Source organism: Ostrinia furnacalis, unplaced genomic scaffold (assembly GCF_004193835.3).
Source record: "Ostrinia furnacalis isolate ACB-3 unplaced genomic scaffold, ASM419383v2 OfSCF2419, whole genome shotgun sequence".
Taxonomy (NCBI): Eukaryota; Metazoa; Arthropoda; class Insecta; order Lepidoptera; family Crambidae; genus Ostrinia; species Ostrinia furnacalis.
In genome coordinates this window covers 594,302-618,436 of record NW_021132658.1, presented here as the reverse complement: position 1 = coordinate 618,436, position 24,135 = coordinate 594,302, and the positions used below count along the sequence as shown (strand labels likewise).

Sequence of the window (24,135 nt, the reverse complement as noted above, 5' to 3'; positions counted from 1 at the left end):
TCTAGAACTTCAAGTTGACTGCAGTAACAGGACCTGACTAAAGCTGCACTAATCGATGAGCGCTAATACTGTGCCATTGGTTTTGTTGACGTGGTCTGAAATGAGACTTTGTACTCGATTCAAGCAAGTACATTTACAGCAGACATTTACTTGAAGAAGATTGCAAAAAACTAACATTAACTGGTGTTCAAAAATTTTATAACTAAGCAGCAGTTGGGGCGATTGGGATTCGTTGTCATTATCTATAGTCTGGTCCGGGAGCACGTAGAATTTTGTCCAATGACCCCAAGCTACCCATCCTTATCGCTCGCGTGTAATTATATTGCTGTCGCGACTGTGCGACGGGCGCCCGCAGTGAGTGTGCGAGCGCGATAGCAACATAATTACGCGCGAGCGATAAGGATGGGTAGCTTAGGGTCATTGGACAAAATTCTACATGCTCACGGACCAGACTATAGACCTACACCAATCGTAGTCTGAAATGAGGCTTTATACTCGATTCAACTATGTACATTTACAGCAGAAGTTACAAAAAACTATCATTAACACTTTTAGCGTTCAAAAAGTTTACAAGCAGGGGCAGTAACGGCGATCAATTAAATTGATTCCATGGTGTACTAACCGGGACGGTGGTGAGGCAGGTAGGCTGCAGCGTGGTGGCGTCGCCCTTCGTGCCCTTCATGATCTTGTTGGACGAGTCCAGCATCGTCAGCGCCGTCGAGTAGCCGATAGGGACGCCTGCGGATATAAGATACGTGTAAATACTTGGTGTGGTAATAATTAAATGGCGGTGTGGCAATTGGAAACGGGTCCCGATAGCGACAGAAACAGACGTCATAAGTGTTGTGCTCTAATTTAGCGACCGAGCCGAATGGACATATTGATGCAATGACGGTTGACGGTATTAAATCTTTTAGGTTTTTTACTACCGTCCAAAGAAGCGCGACTTCTCAGACGGCTTCCATGACAAAACAAGATGAAAAACAGTTCTGGAGTTTAAAGGCTCACCAGCTATGATGCAAATGCTCTCGGTCAGTAAGCATATCAAGGGTGAAACCCTTTTCTTGCCGAGTGGGGATAGCATGGGCAAGGGACTCGAGTGATATAACGAGCAATAACTGTTCAGATACTCACCAGCAATGATGCAGATGCTCTCAGCCAATAGCTCAAAGACGTGGGCAAGTGGCAGAAAGCCCATTAGGATGTCGTCTTCTCTGATGGGCACGGCATCAGCGAAGGACTTCGGCGTGGCGATCAAATTACGTCAAGTTGCTATACCAAGCTAGTGGATGCTATAAACTCACCGGCAATGATGCAGATGCTCTCAGCCAGGAGTTCAAAGACGTGGGCAAGTGACAGGAAGCCCTTCAGGATGTCGTCTTCTCTGATGGGCACGGCAGCAGCAAAGGACTTCAGCATGACAATTATGTTGCGGTTACGTCGTTGCTATGGCAAGTGGATGCTCTGAACTCACCGGCAATGATGCAGATGCTCTCAGCCAGGAGTTCAAAGGCGTGGGCAAGAGGCAGGAAGCCCATCAGGATGTCGTCTTCTCTGATGGGCACGGCGTCGGCGAAGGACTTCAGCATGACGATTATGTTGCGGTTACGTCGTTGCTATGGCAAGTGGATGCTCTGAACTCACCGGCAATGATGCAGATGCTCTCAGCCAGGAGTTCAAAGACGTGGGCAAGTGGCAGGAAGCCCATCAGGATGTCGTCTTCTCTGATGGGCACGGCGTCGGCGAAGGACTTGAGCGTGGCGATCATGTTGCGGTGGGACAGCACCACGCCCTTGGGCACGCCTGTGGAGCCCGACGTATACATCACGATGGCCGTGTCCGATGGCGACGGAGGCACCGTCTCTGTAATGCACATGAAGTAAACGTCAGAATTCATTCTTTGAAAGAACACTTTTATTTCCAATTTTTTTTGCATAATTTTACTAGATTCGCCTGGTACTAAAGCCTGGTCCGTGAGCACGTAGAATTTTGTCTAATGACCCCAAGCTACCCATCCTTATCGCTCGCGCGTAATTGTATTGCTGTCGCGACTGTGCTACGGACGCCCGCAGTGAGTGTGCGAGCGCGATAGCAACATAATTACGCGCGAGCGATAAGGATGGGTAGCTTGGGGTCATTAGACAAAATTCTACGTGTTCACGGACCAGGCTTTAGATTAGATCAGTGCGAGAAACTCCATTCACTGTTATCAGCCTCTTTTCCAAAATTGAAAGCTGCACAGAATAGATCAAAATTATTTTTGTAAAATTTTTACAAACATTTAATTTTATTCTTTACGTTACTGTACTGACGTTACATTACGTTACCGTACTGTACTTTATGTTACATTACTGTAACAAATAAAGTTACAGGAAATAGGACAGTTGGCTGTGCAAATACAACAAGCAGTATGCTCAATTTTAAGAATAGTTATCTACAGGATTGCTACCATGTACCTTTATAGTTTTTATTTACGAGCATATTTCCAATATTTTGGCAGCGTGGGACGTCCACCCACAAGGTGAACCGACGACCTGATAAAGATAGCAGGAAGGCACTGGATGCAGGCCGCTACCAAGCGTGCAATGTGGAAGTCATTGGGGGAGGCCTATGTTCAGCAGTGGATGTCCTGTGGCTGAAATGATGATGATATTTCGGCACTGTTGCAAGCGCCATGATCATGGAGTAACTGAAGATCTAGCGAGTGAGATGTTATTGGCTAATATATCGCTCTATCTTTTTTTTTGTCGCAGAGGAAATGCTTTGCGTACCGTCACCACTGCCGAGTGACAGGGTGGTGTGTGGGACTGAAACGGTGGGGGTGTCGCGAGTATCCGGCCATAACCTTAGACTTAGGCGGGGGGCCGACGGGAATGGCCCGCAACGCCAAGCTATCTCTCTATCTGGCCAACTCACCGATTTTAGAGTTGGCGCCCATCTCGACGACCTCCTTGTAGGCCACGATGCGGATGCCGGGCTTGAAGCCGTCGCGGTCGGTCTTCTGCAGCTGGTCCTCCATGAACACGATGGTGTCGACCCGCGGCGTCTTGGCCAGTATCTTGCGGAACTTGGGCAGCAGCTCGTGCGTCGTGATCACCGTCGACACCTCCGTTTCGTTGATGCCGTGCGCGATCGCCTCGTCGCCGAGCGTCGCGTATATCGTCACCACTGGAATTTGTGTTTCGTTTTATTAGAGGATAGTCTTGGATGATTACGAGTGCCCGAAAACGGACCATGTAGGTAGGCATAATAATGCCTATGAAATCAAATCCAAAACCTAGTCTAGTTGTCTAATGACCATAGTAAAAGTTTTGCTTAGTTTGGGCACTAGAGGCGTAGTGTAAAATGACTAAGGATATTTTTAAAAAATGTGTGGACTAAATAAATTGGTACTCACAAATCGTCAATTGTTGTTCTTAAGAAGCCTTTGTGTTATGTTTACTGACATAGCATTTCGAGAAGAACAGCAATTACATCTTCCACATAAACATTATTATTACTGTAGTAACTGACAATAGCTTGAGAATGAATTTATGTAACTATAACACTAGCTTTCGCTGCAGTTACTTCTTCCCATTTATATACGCCTGTCAGACGTACAGTAGTCACTAGTTTACTACTGGAATAGTCTTGAACTTTCGGCGAATAATTTTATTTCATTTATTTTCGAGGTATAGCTTGTTCTAGTTAATTAAAGTCCTGCCACTACGACCCTTTTTGATCTATTTGTAATCGCCGCAAAGTCACAATTCGCTTCCGAGTCCTGTATTTATTAGGCAGTGCAGTATCGTATAGTGCGAAATGTCAAATCCATAAAAATCTTATTAATTTATGATATTTTTATCCTGTTTTAATTTTGTTGATTAGTTTAACCAATGAGTTAATAAAAAATTTTTTTTTTATGGATTTGACATTTTGCGCTTTTGACATGTTTTTTCTCCCATTCTACGTCCGTCAGACGTAGCCTGAGCTCGCGCGCACTCACCCGGGATGCTCTGCTTGAAGCAGCCGTGCGCTGCGACCATCCACTCGGCGCGCGTCTCGGCGAACATGACGAGGTTGTGGCGCGGCCGGCAGCCCAGCTCGCGCAGCCCCGCGCCGAAGTGCCGCGCCTCGCGCTCCACGTCCGTGTACGTCCGCCAGACGTAGTCGCCCATGTTGAACTGGGGATAAAATCAGGTGAGATCAAGACAGACTTAATTTTTAACACCTGTAATATGTAATTTACCATGTTTCACGAATAAACGAATTTTGATTTTGACCAGAGTTGGTTTAAAAATGATATTTTTGGTAAATCATCTACAACCGTAGTTCGAATCAGATAAAGAAGGGTGGGTCTTTAGTTGGGAATATGAATGTAATCGTTAAAATGTATCCTGATTTCTAGCACACCGATTTATTTATCGCCCTGTTAACGCGAAACGAAAATTATCCTTAACGCATTGGCGTAACGAAATCAAGCCCGCATAGCGCACCAGGTCTACATAGTCCTTAGTCTAGTATAGTAGCGCTGCGTCATACCTTCTTGAAGACGCGGCCGTTGGGCTGCGGCTTGTCCTCTCAGAGCACGGTGCGCGTGCCGAGCGAGGGCCGGGCGGTGTAACGCATAGTGTAGCCAAATGTGACCCGTGTAGCGCGCGATGTAGCGTATTAGCATATTCGGTGCATCCCCTGTAGCGCTGGGTCATACCTTCTTGAAGACGCGGCCGTTGGGCTGCGGCTCGTCTTCCTCGTTGAGCACGATGCGCGTGGGGAGCGATAGCCAGGCAGCATAGCGAAGTCTAACCCCTGTAGCGCGATGTAGCGCAATAGTATACGCGGCCCATCCCCTGTAGCATTGCGTCATACCTATAAAGTACGTCTAGCCTCCGTAGCGCTTCGTCCTACCTTCTTGAAGACGCGACCGTTGGGCTGCGGCTCGTCCTCCTCGCTGAGCACGATGCGCGTGCCGAGCGAGGGCCGGGCGGCATAACGCATTGGCGTAACGAAATCAAGCCCGCGTGGCGCACCAGGTCTAGTTCTTAGTCTGGTACAGTAGCGCAGCGGCGTACCTTCTTAAAGACGCGGCCGTTGGGCTGCGGGTCGACTTCCTCGCTGAGCACAGTGCGCGTTCCGAGCGAGGGCCGGGCGGCGTAGCGCACAGTGTAGCCAAGTGTGACCCGTGTAGCGCGCGGTGTAGCGCAATGAAGTACCAGTTCTTACCCATGTAGCGCTGCGTTACCTTCTTGAAGACGCGGCCGTTGGGCTGCGGCTTGTCCTCTCAGAGCACGGTGCGCGTGCCGAGCGAGGGCCGGGCGGTGTAACGCATAGTGTAGCCAAATGTGACCCGTGTAGCGCGCGATGTAGCGTATTAGAATATTCGGTTCATCCCCTGTAGCGCTGCGTTACCTTCTTGAAGACGCGGCCGTTGGGCTGCGGCTCGTCCTCCTCGTTGAGCACGGTGCACGTGGGGAACGATGGCCGGGCAACATAGCGAAGTCTAACCCCTGTAGCGCGATGTAGCGCAATAGTATACGCGGCCCATCCCCTGTAGCATTGCGTCATACCTATAAAGTACGTCTAGCCTCCGTAGCGCTGCGTCTTACCTTCTTGAAGACGCGGCCGTTGGGCTGCGGCTCGTCCTCCTCGCTGAGCACGGTGCGCGTGCCGAGCGAGGGCCGGGCGGCGTAGCGCGCGGCGGCGGCACGCAGCATGGCCTCCATGGTGCCCACGCCGTCGCGCACCATGCGCACGTGAAGCTCGCACGGCTCGCACACCGAGCGCACCGTCACCGTGTCGCTCGTGCTGTCGATGATGCGCGCCTGAAGGACAATACCAGTGTTTAATTTTAGATTCAAATTCTTCATAAGTAAGCCTTTATGTCGCAGGACCGGTCTTTGTGGAAATCCTTGGAGAGGCTTTTGTCCAGCAGTGGACGTCATTCGGCTGAAACGAAGCCTTTTTTCAGGGCACTACGACACAAGGGACAAATTATTATCTAGTGACTACACAACACTAGCAATGCTAGACGATCTTCCGCCCTCCGATAACCAATGTAGACGTTTCGCGCGGTGGATGTGTAGATCCAGCTGTTTATTTATTTATTTATTTATTTAAAATCTTTATTACACACATAAAAAAACAGTGGTACAACAGGCGAGCTTAATGTTTACCCATTTGCTAGCACACTAATAATAAACTATGCTAGCTAACACAAAGGAACCGAAGGTTGGGTTTGGGAAGGGACTGTTGCCGACAGACGTTACAAACCAAGGGGGGCTAGGGGGATAAAAACCAGAAGTCCCCACTCTTAGGATTAAACTCCCTTTTTAGTAAAACGGGTAATTAAAATANAGTGGTGACTGAGTTTGTTCCGGCGTTTCTTCTCAGCACTTGCCATATGTTTGTCTCGAAGCGCTGGTAGGGCCCAAAAGATAAGGAGACATGTAAAGTGCCCCATAAGGGCTACCTTTTTCTTTTTTTATTATTTTCTATTGACGTTCATAAGTGCCACGTGTGGTCTAAACTGAATAAATATTTTTGATTTTTGATTTTTGATTTTTTTTTATTCTCAGTTGAGAGAGCGTTCTCGGGAACGGCACATCAATAGTCGGGCAGTGTAATGCATTGGCTAGTCCTCGGTATGGTATAGTAGCGTTGCGTCCTACCTTCTTGAAGACGCGACCGTTGGGCTGCGGCTCGTCCTCCTCGCTGAGCACGGTGCGAGTGCCGAGCGAGGGCCGGGCGGCGTAGCGCGCGGTGTGGCGAAGTGTGACCCGTGTAGCGCACCCCTGTAGCGCGATGTAGCGCAATAGCGTACCCGGTCCATCCCCCGTAGCCCTTCGTCCTACCTTCTTGAAGACGCGGCCGTTGGGCTGCGGCTCGTCCTCCTCGCTGAGCACGGTGCGCGTGCCGAGCGAGGGCCGGGCTGCGTAGCGCGCGGTGTGGCGAAGTGTGACCCGTGTAGCGCACCCCTGTAGCGCGATGTAGCGCAATAGCGTACCCGGTCCATCCCCCGTAGCCCTTCGTCCTACCTTCTTGAAGACGCGGCCGTTGGGCTGCGGCTCGTCCTCCTCGCTGAGCACGGTGCGAGTGCCGAGCGAGGGCCGGGCGGCGTAGCGCGCGGCGGCGGCACGCAGCATGGCCTCCATGGTGCCCACGCCGTCGCGCACCATGCGCACGTGCAGCTCGCACGGCTCGCACACCGAGCGCACCGTCACCGTGTCGCTCGTGCTGTCGATGATTCGCGCCTGAGGGACAACACAAGTGTTTCATTTCAGATTCAAATTCTTTAATAGTATGTAGGCCCTTTTCAGGGCAATACGACACAAGGGACAACATATCCACGGTAGCCGAACGGTAGTGTGAGCCCACTCGTAATACAAGCTTATTTAGCGTAACAGGAGGGGCTAATGGGACTATTAGTAATTTGGGCAATACAGATTGCTAATAATCTTTTACAAAAAAAAAACTATCTAGTGGCTACACGACACTGGCAGTGCTAGCATAAGTATTGCTGGCGCTTGCAACTGGATGAATAGCCAGGTCCACCACACCAGACGATCTATGGGCTCCGATCGCACGAAGCACTTTGCACCATCCAATATAGACGTGTCGTGCGATGGATGCAAGGCCCATATAATAAGCAATAGCAACGAGGAAAAAAAAGTTCCAAAAAAGTTCCACAAGTGCCATAATAAATGAGGGAGAATGAGATCCCTTCTTAGTGAAAAATACTAATTCAAAATGNTTAAAATATTACCTTAATCCTCCGGGAGAGGGCGCGTTTCCTCCATGGCCTCTGCAGCAAGAGGTGGATCGGGAAGGTGATGATGTCGCATACTAACGCCACCGCCCGGATCGTCTTCAGCACCGCCGACACCCACCATGACTCCGGTCTGCGGACAAAACACGAGATTAAACACTAATTCAATGTGACAAGACTGGCTGCCTTATAAAGATACTGTAAGTGCGGTCAGATACTGTAAGTGTTGTGTGTCGAGAACAATTGCGAGAAAATAGTGAGTTGTTGAACAGTGGTACGGGAGGCAATCGTAATAAAAGACTGCGAAATAGGGTAGACCGATATGTCTGCCCATATTCCGTGACCATGGCGCTTGCAATAGTGCCGAAATATCGGAAACTCAAAATTAAGGTACATGGTAGCAATCCCGTCAGTAATAATAATTCAGCACGAACCAATTTACCAGATGAAAGGCGAAGATTTGCCCTACACTCCCCATGTGCTGGCCAGACGGGTTGGGGACCTATATTCGTCGATCGTCGTCGACGATGGCCGTTAGGGCAGGAAAGTTCTCGATTGGCGGTCACGGGCTGGAAGACGTAGCGTGGGCAGGCCTCCTACTAGGTGGACCGACGATCTGGTAAAGGTCGCGGGAAGAGCCTGGATGCGGGAAGCGCAGGACCGTTCAATGTGGAAAACCTAGGGGGATGCCTTTGTTCAGCAGTGAATGTCATTTGGCTGAAACGAACGAACGAACGATTTGTCGATCCTATTAGTAACCGACTTCAAAAAGGGGGAGGTTCTCAAATTCAGTTGGTACGTTTTCATATAAATGAAAGACCATCATAACCTTGTGACTCATTATGTCAGGGATAACTCGTACTTCGTACAACGTTGTTGTTTCGGTAATGTGACTAATCAACATGAGTTGATTAATTGGGCACACGTGATGACGGGCAAACAACACGACATACAGCGCTGCTTCTGAAGTTTTTAACGTCGATCACATGACAAATACGGTGTGACATGACAGTGTTTTTTTTAATTTCACTCGTGCGCCGCTTCGCACGCGTTTTTATTTTAATTCCGTGCTATCACACTATGATAAAACGTTTATAGTAGGTAATAATTAATCTTTCTAAATACACCGATAAACACCTGCATTTAGAATACTACCTACCTATGATACTACATAAACTTTTTATTTCTGGTTTGAAATTTGAATGGATTAAATTCTTAGGTCATTATGCGGTAAAAAATATTAAATTACACGTGCCAAATATAATGAATAACAAATAATCCAATCAATTCAGCAAATGAATAAGCATCTATTTTTATTTGAAATTGATAAGCTTGAATTATTATCAATGATGATTTACCGTCTATTGGAAAATTACTGCCCAATAATCATTATTATTACAATAAACAAGTTTTGATATTACTTTTTGAAATAAGAAAGAAATAGATATAGAATCATGCACGCAACCATGAGCGCTACATAAGTTTAAAGCTTACAAGTACGCTACTCTCGGTGAAGTTCTAAAGGGATCAAGGTGTACCAGAACTAGCATTTAAAACTTTAATAGGTAAAACAGCCTAGTTTAATGTCCAGTACCTAATTGCCATTTTACGCAACCAATTCATCAAAATTAGAAATATCTCAGACATTTTGTATTGCACTACATTGTAGGAATTGCTTGTTTATTTAACTAAAAAAGAATATTTGGTTTTCAAATTAAGACGTTTTCTACAGTTCACTTCCGTTTTTAGCGCTACATCGAAAAGCAAGCAATTATGCTCGTATCAATATTTATCTTCCATTAAAAGCTACATACTGCCTACGCGGTGCAGGCCCGTCTGCAGGGATACAAATGGGTCATGGGTCATTGGAAATCCCCAGTTGCCAATTTGGCATCTGGGGATCATTTTTATTTACAAAAAAATATCACAGTAGATAAATACTGTGCAAATTATTGCCATTTAAGTTGATATAAATCGACTAAAAAGTCAAGAAAACCGTGAAACAAATCTCGGTGCGATGTAGTGATACATTTATTAGGAATGTGAATGCTCTATTAGCTCTATGAAAGTCTTTATTTGTCTCCCTTCTAAACAGTTTATTTAAGATGTCGAATTTAATATTAGAATGTGACAAAGAAGGATATAGTAGAAATATACTACGGAGTTATACAGAATACAAGGTAACCCCTCGCAACCTGCCCTCAATGCATCTCATCAGTGCAAGATGGGTCCGTCTTGCCCTAAACCCTTCCACCCGGTCCGCGGGTGCACCGGGTCAGTGTCGGCGGATGCGTTGATAAGCCCGCGCCGCGGCCGTGACCTCGCGCATGCGCCGCCCGGGTACAATCGCCCACAGCGGCGTGATACCAAAATACCGATTAATGAGTGTTTTGTTATCACTGACTCAGCCCTTGTGAGCTTAAGATTAGTCAGTTAGTTTTATTATTTTAAATAGGTATTATTGACACCTGCTGACAACTTCGGTATTTGTAATGACTAAAATTCTGTAAAACTTCTTTTGAAGCTTTAATGACTAAGGTGCAGATGTGATTTAATTTTAAATATTATTCCCGAATGTAAAAAAAAGAAAATTCTGAAGAACCGCGCTTGCTAAGAATTATGTCTCTTATTTCGTGGGAAGAAACATACAAAGACATTACATTACAACACAGCAGGTGGACTGATAAAATGATGGTTATGCAAAATCAAATACGAAATATGTTTAGTAATGTATTCTCGTGTGTAGTTAGCAGTTAAGTAAGAGTATTCTCCATATTCCCATCAGCAATTGTCGAGTTGAGAGTTCTGCGCGCGCCTGTCCTCCAGATGCACTTTTGTTTTATTATCTAGAGGCCTTGTATACAGTTCCTCTCATGAATACGTTCATTTTAAAATGTTACAATAATAGGAGCGTTGGCTGAGCCATTTTCAATCTTACATAGTAAGTCAAAAGAGTCGCTTTCCGGTTATTTTTAAATATGCCTTTGTTGCATCTTCTAGAATCTTGAACAAGAATCTTGAGTATCCTTTCAGAAATTCACTTCAGTAAAAATTTTCACATCTTCCTGGTTATTAAACGCTTTTCAGATTTCTTCAAATTGTAAACACTGATCAGAATTTACAATAATAGGATAATCTGACAAACCTCGATGTTGTTGCCGAGTGTGTTATCATAATATGTGATAATACTTTCAGGAATCTAGAATACAGGTTGTATTATCTTTTCCGAAAATCTTTGGTGCGGCCCGGCGCGGGACGGTACTGCACCCAATTTTAATCCGAGGTTTCAAAGAAACTATAAAGACACTGGCTTTTGCCCGCGGCTTCACCCGCGTTAAATTCACCTGTGTAAAGTTTCATCAAAATCCGTTCAGTATTTTTTGCGTGAAAGAGTAACAAACATCCAGACATTCAAACATCCAAACTTTCGCATTTATAATATTAGTAGGATTCTAAAATTAAAAGGTCAACGTTTTTTTATTTGTTTGTTGATCAAGGTTATGTATTTTAGAATATTTTTAACATAAAATAAAAATCGTCATAAATCCAATGAATAATGAAGAATGACTAAAAGGTTATATGTATGTGTGAAATACATTGTTGAAGAGTTGGGTCTATGTTGTTACATGGAGTGTTAATGTAATCGCTCCCTACAAGTATGTAGGTTAGGTACTAACTTGACNTCCTCATTCTCTTAAATTGTTAATAAAATGTTGTATTTATGTAACATTCGAGTACCTACGTAAATTGGTTAAAAAGGAACAAACAACGCACTTGCGTAATGCAATAAGTGTTAATTACTACATTGTTACCTACTCTACTATGTGCGCCAAAGTTTGATTAGATAAACAGGATGGCTAAAATTGTTGACATTTAGATATCATCAACATATTTAATTGATTAAACAATTATAAAAAATGATAATTTAGTTGATTAGTTGTACAAAGTCTGATACATTAAGCACTTGAGCATTGAACCATTTAACTGAAGGGCAATGAATATCTTATAAAAAATTCACGTGAATGTAAGTCTTGTAAGAATTCCGTTCAACACAGGTCAGGTGAGAATCGAATAGTATATTGAGACAACTGCGCGTTAAGTTAATCATTATGGCAATTGGCATAGCACCTATGCAGTTATCTTAAGTGCTATTTTGGAAAAAATGTACCAATAGTATGCCGGCTGTACCACTTTCATTAACTTTCGCTGCACAAAAACTTCAGTGAGCTCTTCCAGATATTTGTTTGCTAGCGGCCGTCGGTTCATCTTCTGGCAGCGGGCCAAGGCCAGAGGTCGTCTAGCCGCGGGTCGGAGATGCCCATGGCGTTCCGATGTGCTTCGGCAATGGACACATTCTGAGTTATTAACAAAAGTTATCTAGAACTATTAGTATCGAATTCGTAGTTATCTGTGACCTAGACACAAAAGGTTATTTTAAAACATACATAGACTAGAGCAGATAAAATACACCATTACTAAACAAATCAATTTAATTTAGCTCGACTGTTCCGTACAAAATTGGAGAAATCTTTCTCCAATTAATTTCTTTCATCATTCTGAAAGTTAGGTTTATTTATAGGTTGGAATTGAGTCCAATTTTTATAAAATCATAAGTTAATTTCTTGCTAAAATAAATAATAGGTTTGAAAAAGTATCATAAAACTTTGCTCCAGTTCTTTTTCTCCTTCATTGGAGAATTTCGATAAAATCAAAAATATTTTATTCATTTTTGACCACTGGTGGCATTTATGGATGTCACATACAGTAAAAAAAGGTAGCCCTTAAGGGGCACTTTACATGTCGTCTTATCTTTTGGGCCCTAGCAGCGCTTTGAGACAAACAACATAATATGGCAAGTGCTGAGAAGAAAGAAAGTGAGCCGGAACAATCCATTCCAATTTGAATTCAAAAACTTCCAATAAACAATTGGAACTAAATGCTGATCTTGTNAACTTGACTATGTAAGCATACCCTAGCTGAGAGGCGCCGAGATCGCGTCGTATATCAAGTTAATTAACGACCTTCTACCGGCACGTGGACGCTCAGTTGCCGCAGTTTAGATGACGGAGCAGACTATTACCGCCGCACCTGGCAGGTTAAACTTTAACCAGTCATCTAATTGTCCCAGAATAGTCTGAAAATAATTGCCCCTTATCACCATCACCAGCCTAGATCAGACCTAGCATTTGATGGCTCCCTGGGTCTTTTGCTCATCGAGTGGGTATCATAATAATGTCAGCCTTTACTGCATACACGTATCGCTGATATATTTACACTGAACTCTGCAAAATGGATACCTATCTAAATAACTAAATTTTGGTCAAGAGGACACATATTTTGTTTATTAGAAGACTATTATTAGGTTTTGCTAGTATATAATTTTAACACCATCGTAGCGTTATCTTTCATTTCGGATAGTCTGAGTGGTCTGAGAGTCAGGTCAATAACACAGTAGTAACTCCAGCTTAACTCCAAAACTTCCAGAGCGATTTATTATCTACTTAATTTGTTTGATAGTCTGAAGGTGTCGAGATTGGACATATCAAGTTAATTAATGTCTTTCTGGACGTAGTCTGGAGCCCAGTTCAGATAATTAATTGAAGACATAAATAAAGTTAAGTTTTTTAACGATTTTCAGCGGCTACAATCAACATAATCCTTCGATGTTTATTGTTCTTTTATCGTTGTTTACGTTATGACTTATTTACTTCAATAGAACACGTAAGAATATAATTATTTATTACAACTTATAATAAAAAAATACATAATGAATTATACTTAATACAAACATAACGTATTCGAGAAAAACCTAGCCAGTAAACCAATTTCCTTGTTTAGTAAAAGAATGTTTTAATAAGTTAACATACATGGCCGTTAAACCTGTTCCATCAGTAATTGGAGGAAAACTTCTGGCTACTTCTGCACGTTAGCATTGCCTTAATAAAACCAAGTACATTGGCTGGATGTCCTCTTGCTTAAAGCAAAGAGGGTCACTTACAATAAATCTGATCGATTCCTAATGAAAATATTGTGGTCAAACAGCAGCATCGCAAAATATCCTATTTAAGCTTCACTTACTTTAGTCCGCTGATTTCGATTTCGTTCTGTCACAGAAAGTTCCTTATTTTTCTAATGGTATAAGAAAGAATATTCAAAATCTGTTCAGAAGATCCAGATATTAACCCCTACAACCTCGCAAACTTTACCTCTTTAATAGTATAGATAACATCTTTGACTTTAATCTAAAAGATCCTAAGCAGCGACCTTAACATTTTTCCTGGTTCTGTGCGAATACTAAGTTCGCGTATTGTAAGTCAATGCCGCGAAGCATGCAGACCAGCAAGGTTTTCTCGTGTTTGGTTAAAAACTAGACAATGTGAGGTTAACTAGGCGTTTGAATATGCATAGGTTTATTTATAGTTAGTGAAATAAGGACTTGTAGGTCTAAGCCACTAGTAAGTTAAAGTAACTTGATGAATTAAAAAAAAATAACATGAAAATGGTTAATTGATGTAGGTTGCAGATTAATTGAGGTGTAAGGTACATAATACAATACATAGTACCTACTATGCAATATTGATTCGCGATCGCGATCACATTCATTGAGGAAATCCTAGCCATCATAATACAGAGGCGGTAGGGCCGATCACAATATGGCTGTGATTTCAGTAGTCAAGTTCCAAAGTTATTTTAAACACTTTAATTCACAATTGCGTCCATATGGCAATGTCCGTGACTGCGATAACACTGAAGGTCATGATGTTCATCATGAACTTTATGTATCAATATTCCAATTTTAACTTCCATAGCATTAACATTTACATTATTTATTTGATAAGTTCATTTTACTCACAAGTAAATAAATAATGGGACTTATGACGTCTGCACGAGTAAGCATTCCCTAAAATACTAAAAGGCTTCTTTTATTTTACGTATAATCATCTAATTAACCGTTATTACAAAAATGTAAGACATCATGTCGTTTTTGTTGATGTTATATTGGTCAACATCACACAACGACCACGTCTAATGCGCAGATTTACTGTTTTTTTTTTTTGCATAGCGTTGATTATCTCATCGGCGTTTTTTACATGCTTGTGGCTGTGGCTGGCTGGTTATTAAATGTAACACTTCAGTTCACTATGAAAAGTCTCTCTTACTGCGCGTTATGTGACCGGTTCATCATTCACCGCTACCTAATTTAAATGATTTTTGTATCGCTGTATATTTTTATCTAGTATACTAATGAGGGAACATTCTAACCCTTATTATTTTGTGGCAGTGCACTGTGCTGCGGCGGAGTGCGACCACATTAAGGCCAATGGGCGATAACGCTCCAATACACTCGCTGCTCAGTCACCAACTACAACTGTGCTAACTACGAACTCTCTCTCTTTCTCTGGTAACATTGTCCGTCACCTTTGTATTAGTTACACGTGGCCATATCAAAATGCATAGGTAACCCCCAGTTGCAGTAGATGAATAGACGATTCCCATTACTATGACGCTTAGAAAAAGTGTTCAAAAAGACTTAGGCCCAGATCAGACGGTGAAACGCAACTGCAACGAAACTGCAACTGCTAGTTACTTTTGAGTTGCATCTAAGTTTCTGCCATAGCGTCCGTTGAGAGACCATACAATGCGCGACCAGTTTGAAACTTTAAGTTTCATTTTCATTCATCAGAATCATCAGAAAGTTTCAGTTTCATTGCAGTTGCGTTTCACCGTCTGTTCTGGGCCTTAGAGTAATTTGCAATGAAAGAATAAGGCAGAGAGGGGAGAACTTCAATCAACACAGCCGACACGGCGTAACAGCAACCTAGTTGTTGGACAGTTGTCTCGTAAACAGACCAAGACCGATCGTCCGCGTCACGATCACGAACGTAATGAAGAGGGTCGTTCCACTAAACACCAAGCTCGATAGGGGTGGCGTTATTGGAAAGATGCCAGCAATATGCACAAAACAACCACTGTGCAGGTGAGTCTACAATACAATTCTGAAACAACACTATAGTATGGATCTCCACTCAAGATACAAGTTTGTGATTGATCTAAATCTAAATATTGAAATTCACCAATGAATGTCGAGTTTTCAGGCCGTTTCAGAGTACATTTCTTTTAATTGTTACGATGTTTTGTACACAAAGTTACAAACAGTAAAGTAGTTATTTCGTTTCACACTCGTAATGTCGCATTTATCTGTAAGAATAAACTAGGTTGTTCATGTTATCAGTAACAATATGTGATCTATCAATAGTATGTTACTGAACTTTGATTTGTATTTATAGAATACAGATAACAATATTCATTTCAAGTGAACATGTGCTCAATCATGTTCAAGTACAGAAATTGAAAATGAATGATGAAATGAAGGAAGCTGCTGGTGGTAAAAACTAAAAACATTATTTTTACAATTCTCTAAATTTCCTACATTGAGTTTCTCAATAAATAGAAAAGACATATGCGTACAATATTTTATGTAACATTCGAGTATCTACATAAATTGGTTTAAAAGGAATAAACAACGCACTTGCGTAATGCAATAAGTGTTAATTACTACATTTTTACACCTACTCTACTATGTGCGCCAAAGTTTGATTAGATAAACAGGACGGCTAAAATGGTTGACATTTAGATATCATCAACATAATTATTTAATTGATTAATCAATTTTAAAAAAATGATAATTTAGTAGATTATTTGTACATAGTCTGATACATTAAGCACTTGAGCATTGAACCATTTAACTGAAGGGCAATGAATATCTTCTAAAAAATTCACGTGAACGTTAGAAAAGTCTTGTAAGAATTCCGTTCAACAAAGATCAGGTGAGAATCGAATATATTGGACAACTGCGCGTTAAGTTTTGTAGCATAGTATCTATGTATTTATGATAAGTGCTATTTTGGAAAAAAATTACCAATAGTATGCCGGCTGTACCACTTTCATTAACTTTCGCTGCACAAAAACTTCAGTGAGCGCTTCCAGATATTTGTTTGCTAGCGGCCGTCGGTTCATCTTCTGGCAGCGGGCCAAGGCCAGAGGTCGTCTAGCCGCGGGTCGGAGATGCCCATGGCGTTCCGATGTGCTTCGGCAATGGACACATCTGAGTTATTTACAAAAGTTATCCAGAACTATAAGTATCGGATTCGTAGTTATCTGTGACCTAGACACAACAGGTTATTTTAAACCATACATAGACTAGAGCAGATAAAATACACCATTACTAAAGAAATCAATTTGATTTAGCTCGACTGATCCGTAGAAAATTGGAGAAATCTTTCTCCAATTAATTTCTTTCATCTGAAAGTAATGGGTTTATAGGATGAAATTGGGTCCAGTTTTTATAAAATTATAAGTTAATTTCTTGCTTCTTGCTTGAGAAAGTAGTATTTTATTCAATTTTGACCACTGGTGGCACTTCAGTAAAAATAAGGTAGCCCTTAAGGGGCACTTTACATGTCTTCTTATCTTTTGGACCCTAGCAGCGCTTCGAGACAAACCTAATGGCAAGTGCTGAGAAGAAATGCTGAACAATCCGTTCCAATTTGAATTCAAAAACTTCCAATGAACAATTGGAACTAAAAGCTGATCTTGCNGATCTTGTGTCGTTTGTCCGTGCGATGGCAGGTGAACAATAACTGGTAACGGTAATTACTCGCGGATAATGTCGCGGCCTTGAGCGCGGTCTGCCGAGCGGACTTTGCTCTCGCGCGACTATTTCTAAAGCGGCGCCAATCCATAACACCATCCCAAACTTCACTTGTTATCAAAACTGATTATGTATCAGTTCATAACTGATTAACTAAATGGAGAACGCGTTGAAGTCTAATCGTATGCACGATCCCATCAAACTTTGTATTAATTGTAGACTTAAAAATTGAATATCGATACTTAGTCTTCTGTCAGTTAACATTTACCGTTCTAATTGTTTGCAAAAAGTAACTTTCTTTTAAACTCTACATTATGAACAAAGCAGGAATCCTAAAGAAGCAGCCAGATTTATAAATAAGTCCCACAATACAAATTGCGGTTGAAAAAACTAGCAATTGTGATACACAACACTTGTATCCGCTAGTAAATAAGACGCAGTTTGTTAACACTACGGCAAACACATGTTTGATATGGCCGTGAACTAGCATTATTTTATTGGTTAGAGACTTTGGGTAAGTATGATGCCTTTAAATGCTATACGTATTATATTGGTGTGGAGTTTTGTGTTACATCGAAAGAAGCTTCACTTGACCCACAAGAAAGATGTCCATTGAGTTGTCAGTTGACGACTTTCGAATTATCAAAATCTCATTACTATGTCCATTAGCCAGCAACCTGAAAAGCATTTCTATGTTTATAACTGTAGCAATTTATACCGTGACGTGATTCCAAGAGAGGCCGGATGGGACTGGCGAGTAGAAATAGTAAAATAGTAGGGTATTATTACCGTAAATACTATCTACGAACGCCACGAAACGTATTTTTCGTGTTGGGACGTCGACCTCCCACAACGGTGATATTTACATATAACTTTATCATACTTATAAGACATTTTAGCAGACGCTTACACGTGATTATGATTATTTTACTCATTGTAATAATTTTCATAGGATAATGTTTTACTCGACAGTATTAGAATGACAGGACGCAACAAAAGTTTTCGGTGCAATTGGTGGTAATTTTACTAAAATATAATAAAGAATTGCAAAAAACATAGAGTCACTTCTAAAATTCTCCGAAAGATGTCAATGATAGAGAAAGCGCAGAACAATACCGATTCAATTTTATGCATCGGCGCATTGTGCCACGTAACCATCGGGTGCCGAAACCGATTGCATCGCAGAACCCGCTCGAAGCACGTTGGTAAACAGTGGGCCAGCCGGCCGGCAACTAACTAGTTTGTAGGCACCTACTTCAGTTTCGCGGGAAATGCCAACATGAGTGCCACTTAACGAACCATTTGGTCTATGACAATGTTTTATAGAAGATCCAGAATGGTGGACCAACTCTACCACTGCCCACTTTGACATTCAAAGCACCAGAGAAATTACCAGTGTGTTTTTCATTAGAATCATTCACTCTTCTTCGGACAATTTTATATTGAATAAGAAACACCGTTAGAGCTGAGTTGCACACTCGTAAGAAATGTCCAGCGAGCCACACCGTAATAGTTGAACCATCAATATGATGAGATGAAATTCATCTGGACAGTTTTTGATGGAGGAGCAATTAAGCGAAAGCAGCTAAACAGAGCAAATCAATCAATTTTACACCTTTAAATCGCAACCAATTAATTGAATGACACTTGAGTAGGCTATGATTGCTGACGACACACATACTCAATACTAAAATCTTTCTCAACTTCGTGACAGTTCGTGACTTAAATAATCACCGATTACACACGACAATGTGATAAAAATTTATTGCTAATTAATTTTACAATCACTGCAAAAAGGAGAGCTGCTTTCTGCAAACGACTCTACATTTTCCCATCCCATTCTTCAGATCAGATAAGTTCCAACGATTTTCATAATAGGATTACGCCAATATTTTGGCAACAGCACAATATTGTTTTTATCTCCACTCGGAGCTTTGAAAAATATGCCAGTGCCCGCCAAGTCTTGATTTGTACGAAAAAAAAATGGATTATGTGAAATCTGCATAGAATGTTTTTGTTTTGCAATATGTATTGTAATGTAAATTATTACCAGTAATGGTCGACGTTGTTTTCATAAATAATAACTCGTATCGTTATGGACTATGCAGAATGCAGTTTATTGGTGAAAGGAATTTCCAATATTTTCGCATAAATGCGTCTAGTGAGAGAGACAATTTTTTAAGTCATTTTGGCCTTATTTTAAGCTAATGTCTGTTACTCGGGAAGAATAATATAAGCACTTTGATACAGTAAAAATACTCCTAGGTCTTTAAAACAAAATTGTCTATTATAGAGTCGGTAACTGTATTTACAAGTGGAGCAAACGATGCTTGCTAAATTGAAAGTTTGTCAGTAACACAGTGTGTGTAGTGTTTTGTTTTGTTCAATATTTCAAACATCATTTCATAATAGTCCGGGAAAGTCGCAAATAAATCTTGTTACATATTTGCAATAAATAAATATTTTAACTTCTAAGTAAGTACCGGTCTGGAAAACCCAAGAAAAATATTTTTATATTATCAGCTCATTGCGCAAATCCATATTCTATCCGTTCATGTTCCACTTCATACGTCTCAATCGCTACACATTATTTTATTTATTGAGGTGTGAAATAATCAATGTTATTAACATTTCATTACAGTTGAATTTATATTAGTTAAACTGAATGCTCACCCGTATCGTTGATAATGTAGCATATCTCAAGACACAACTCAACACAAGTAATCACTCACGGCACTCGCGACGAGCAACTGGAACGGCCAAGTAACTAGCGGCGGAGTTATATCGAATGATATCTGCCATTATTTATGTTGCCCCGATAGGGAAATGTTATCAGATAAAGATGTGGCCAGACGGATACTAAGAAGGAAGGTTATTGATATCACTAAACAGGTAATCTGGCACAAATCTAATAACCTTTGCCCATTATGATCATTAGATAGGTATTAACTAAGATTTCTATGAATTCCGACACCGACGGGAGATCAGAAGCAGTGACCTACGAGTCCATAAGGAAATAGGGTTTGAGAGAAAGTAACCGAAGCGGATTAGTGTAAGAGACTTCTTCTTGTCGTGTCGACAATAAACCTACACAGAGTCAGCGTCAGTCCAAAACTCCGCCACAAGAATGGCGTTGTCAGTAGCCTTCATAAAATCTTACTGCGTGCAGTTGTTTGGGCACGCAGGGCACGAGCACGACATCATACGCTTCGTCGACTGGGGAACAAAACCACACGTGTAAGAGTAGAAGCAAGATACTGTGATGTGAGTAGTATTTATTATCCAGCATCCAAATATTCATTCGCATCCAAAGTTAAATATGCGTCGTTAGAAAAGAAATCAACACTGAAATCGTATAGAGGCCACTTTAGAAGTTCAAGCTGCAACCTTAACTTTGACCTCAAACGACGTATCCATGAACATCACGTTTACTACGAAGTTGCACCGCATTGCCTCGAATTAGATGGTGTTCGTTTTCAACTGCGTGCGTCATTCATTAGAGGGAACCAAGGTACTCGGACCAGTCGTATGAGTGCATATGCCTCCCGTTAGGCCTAGTATAGATCATTATAGTTAATTTAAATAACAGAAAAAATATTTTGGGACATTGTCTTGTGGGAAATTGGAAATTCTTAGAAAATTATTTAGGGGCTAAAAGAACAGAGATTAAAATTCTTAATAAATCGGAAAAGTCTATAAATAATGTAAGTGGCCTACGACAAGAGAATTCTAGTGTTTATAGAATTAAAATTTTAAGTGTAAATAAAAAAGATATTGTAAATAACTTAAGTAATAATGAATGTCAAGTGAAAGTCAAGTTTAATCAGGAGCTTTATTACTTTATACTTAGCAACTATCTTTGCAGTTACGGCGCAGCACAATCTGATAAAGTTGTAATGTAGAATTATTTTTATGCCGATAAAATTACTTAATCTTTCTTTAGTAATTAAATTCTCATATCTCAAAATCTCGATCGTTTCTAGGCAGTCAAATCATGATATTCATGATTAATATTCATTTTTAAAGAGTATGCCGATTTATCGATTTAAGCTAAATTCCAAGCCAGAAATAAGTTATGTTACCCCTAACGAATAGCGCTAACATTATGACACATAGGTTATTACTTTAGTAAAATGCAAAGGGAAAAGTTATGGCAATTGCGCCAGCAAAAGATCAAGCATGCGCGTGCGCAACGACACGACATCGACAACTCAAAGAACCAGTCCCGCGCGAATTATCGTGCTTAGCGTCTCGGAAATAATGCATGCAATAGATCCACTGATTACTCAATGCGGTGGGCTTTACTTTCTTCAGCACATTTTTTTTACAAATATTTGTAAAGGAACTCCGCCTGTTCTTTTAATTGGGTTCGCTGAACTGAACTGTCACCAGGAGTCCGAAGCTGTACTACCAGCAGCTGCATCATTACTGTAGCAAAGAGAAGGCCAACAGCTTCGTTACAATATGATCGACAACCTGGCTTGTGTTCATATCCTCTCGTGAGTTTCTTTGAAACAAATTCTTCTGTACAAGTTACTATTTTCTCGTAACACAAGTAACGCAGAGGCTAGCGTATAATAAACAGGTAATGGCCGGTAGGAGCTTCTTATGTAACCGATAATTACAGCGTACAGTGATCGTTATAGGAGTAGACATAACGACTATAGTTAAAATAACGTATCCTGCGGACTGTTGAACTGTGCCTGTTACATAGTTTGAACGCGTGGTTGGTTGCGCAAATGGTTCTTCCATTGCTGCGTTGGAATGACAGAATAGAGTCAGGTTTGCTCGACTAAAACGTTCAGTAATGCATTGCATCCCAGTCCTACGTATGTTTGTCGATGTATAATATATTTTTTATATTGCTTACCTACTACAACAAACTTATCAGATGGTTGTAAAGATATGCTATTTGGTTTTCTTTATGATTCAGCATTCATTCGCTTCTGACTTACAAATCGAGATAACTTAATATTAATGGATTATTAAATTATAACTTACGTCTCATTTTCGTCTATAAACATTTCTGTACTCTTCAACCTGAAACAAAGAAAAAATAGATCAATAGACAAAAACATTTTATGCGCATTATCGCTATCCTGCTGAAGAAGGAAAGAATTAGTAGGCTAGGAGAACTACTATTTGCTTGCCTTAAAAATCCTATAATAATACCTAAATAAAGATTTATATGACTTGGCGTGCAAAGACTAACAAATGCTTCTGTGTTGCTGTTAATAATATTTTATGCAGTCGCTTAATCGCATCGATTTTATTAATGAAGATATACTCTGGACAATGATCGATAAATATTTATTCCGAAGACGTGTCGAGTACAACGCCTGGGGCGAGCCCCCGCGCACTATTTCGGTCGAATGCGCGAAACATGCGCAAGAGTGGCTACCGCGTCATCGCGGAATGTAGAGGTCTCGCGATGCGCACTGTTTTGTTATAGCATTGTTAGACTCAGTCTGCCGACCAGTCTGTACGTTTTAACTTATGATGCCAAAAATTGGAAAAGTAAATCAAATGTCTAAGAACTTATTACATTTTAAATCACGTGTACTTACTTATACGAATACGTTTCGGTCTTTTAGGTAAATTTTCAAAGACAGTTATCTATCCACTATAAGTTACGTATGGTTCAGGGTCCTCAGGGACCATGGTCATACCATGGTATAACTATTGATAAAATGATTTTCATATAGGAATTACGAATAAATAATCTCTCGGTTATTAAAATTCATACTTTAATTTGCACAATTAATTATGCCTCATGGCAGAAATATCTTTATTTTGCAAAAAGTAACCACAAGATATAAGAACACATACTGATTATGTTATAAAACAGCAAAAGCTACGTTTGAACAAAAAAATTAGATTGAAAAACTTAATGTAAAAGTAAAGCATGCTACGTTCGATCGAATCCATTCACCGTATTGAATTAAATTTTAATAAGCCAGTCATCTAAAAACCATAGATCGCTAGACCGAAACGTGAAATGGCGACCTATGGAGGCGTTGATTACTCGCGTTAATTACCCAGTGCATATTTTTTAACCAGACGGAGACGTGGTGGCGTGACCGTGATCTTGGGTTATTCAATTATAACCAATTGCGAGACGCGAGCACCACGACGACACATGGGAGTTGTAAATTGGTTAACGTCCTATTTTAATTATAAGTACAACATTAATAAATGTCACTGGGTAGATAATACAATAATGTAGAGCTTAATGACAAGGAACAGTTAAAGCTCCTAGTTGGAAGAGATGACTTCTGAAGAGTTATAATGATAGGCATCTGATGCCTTGATGTTTTTGCCAGTGAGATTGTCATTCGTTCGTTAGGGCACGTAACAAAAGGCTTTGTTCGGCCATGTAGAGCTAGACTTTGTTCTAGTGACTTGTAGTTATCGACTTCACAAGCTGACGTGTGTTTTCTAGGATTTGGTGCATCACCGAGTATTATGTTGCGCCCATTCAGTTGACTGAATGAAGCGATAGCGGCGGGTCAGCGGGCAAAGAAATGAGGAAGTATAAACACGGCTCTAGTTACATGAGGTCTCGTTTTGCACTTGTAGGGCTGCCTCAGACGGAATTTCAAACTTTACTGTCTCCAGGTGGTAGACTTTTACACCAGTAATTTTTTTTAAGGTGTAGGTACATGGGAATCGAAGAGAAACTCGCAATATCAATAAAGAATTTCTGAAACGCTTTAGTCCTGTCAAAATAGTCAGGAAT

The 24,135-nt window shown here is 41.1% G+C and overlaps 1 protein-coding gene across 6 annotated transcripts in view; it reads right to left on the bottom strand.

Annotated features, from left to right (window-relative positions):
* Nucleotides 1-577: 577 nt before the first annotated feature.
* Nucleotides 578-24,135, bottom strand: part of LOC114355549 (long-chain-fatty-acid--CoA ligase 4-like) — a 35,484-nt gene continuing 11,926 nt past the window's right edge. For 3 of the 6 annotated variants that reach the window (XM_028308457.1, XM_028308456.1, XM_028308455.1), the window contains exons 2-8: nt 22,398-22,436; nt 7,742-7,877; nt 5,586-5,801; nt 3,986-4,163; nt 2,917-3,168; nt 1,645-1,863; nt 578-738 (exon numbers count right to left, since the gene is read on the bottom strand). In XM_028308457.1, coding sequence (XP_028164258.1) covers nt 593-738; nt 1,645-1,863; nt 2,917-3,168; nt 3,986-4,163; nt 5,586-5,801; nt 7,742-7,877; nt 22,398-22,420 — 1,170 coding nt within the window. In that variant the 5' untranslated portion in view covers nt 22,421-22,436 and the 3' untranslated portion in view covers nt 578-592. Of the gene's footprint in view, nt 739-1,644; nt 1,864-2,916; nt 3,169-3,985; nt 4,164-5,585; nt 5,802-7,013; nt 7,230-7,741; nt 7,878-20,069; nt 20,189-22,397; nt 22,437-24,135 lie in introns of those variants that run through there. The other 3 variants (XM_028308454.1, XM_028308460.1, XM_028308458.1) reach the window with 3 other exon arrangements.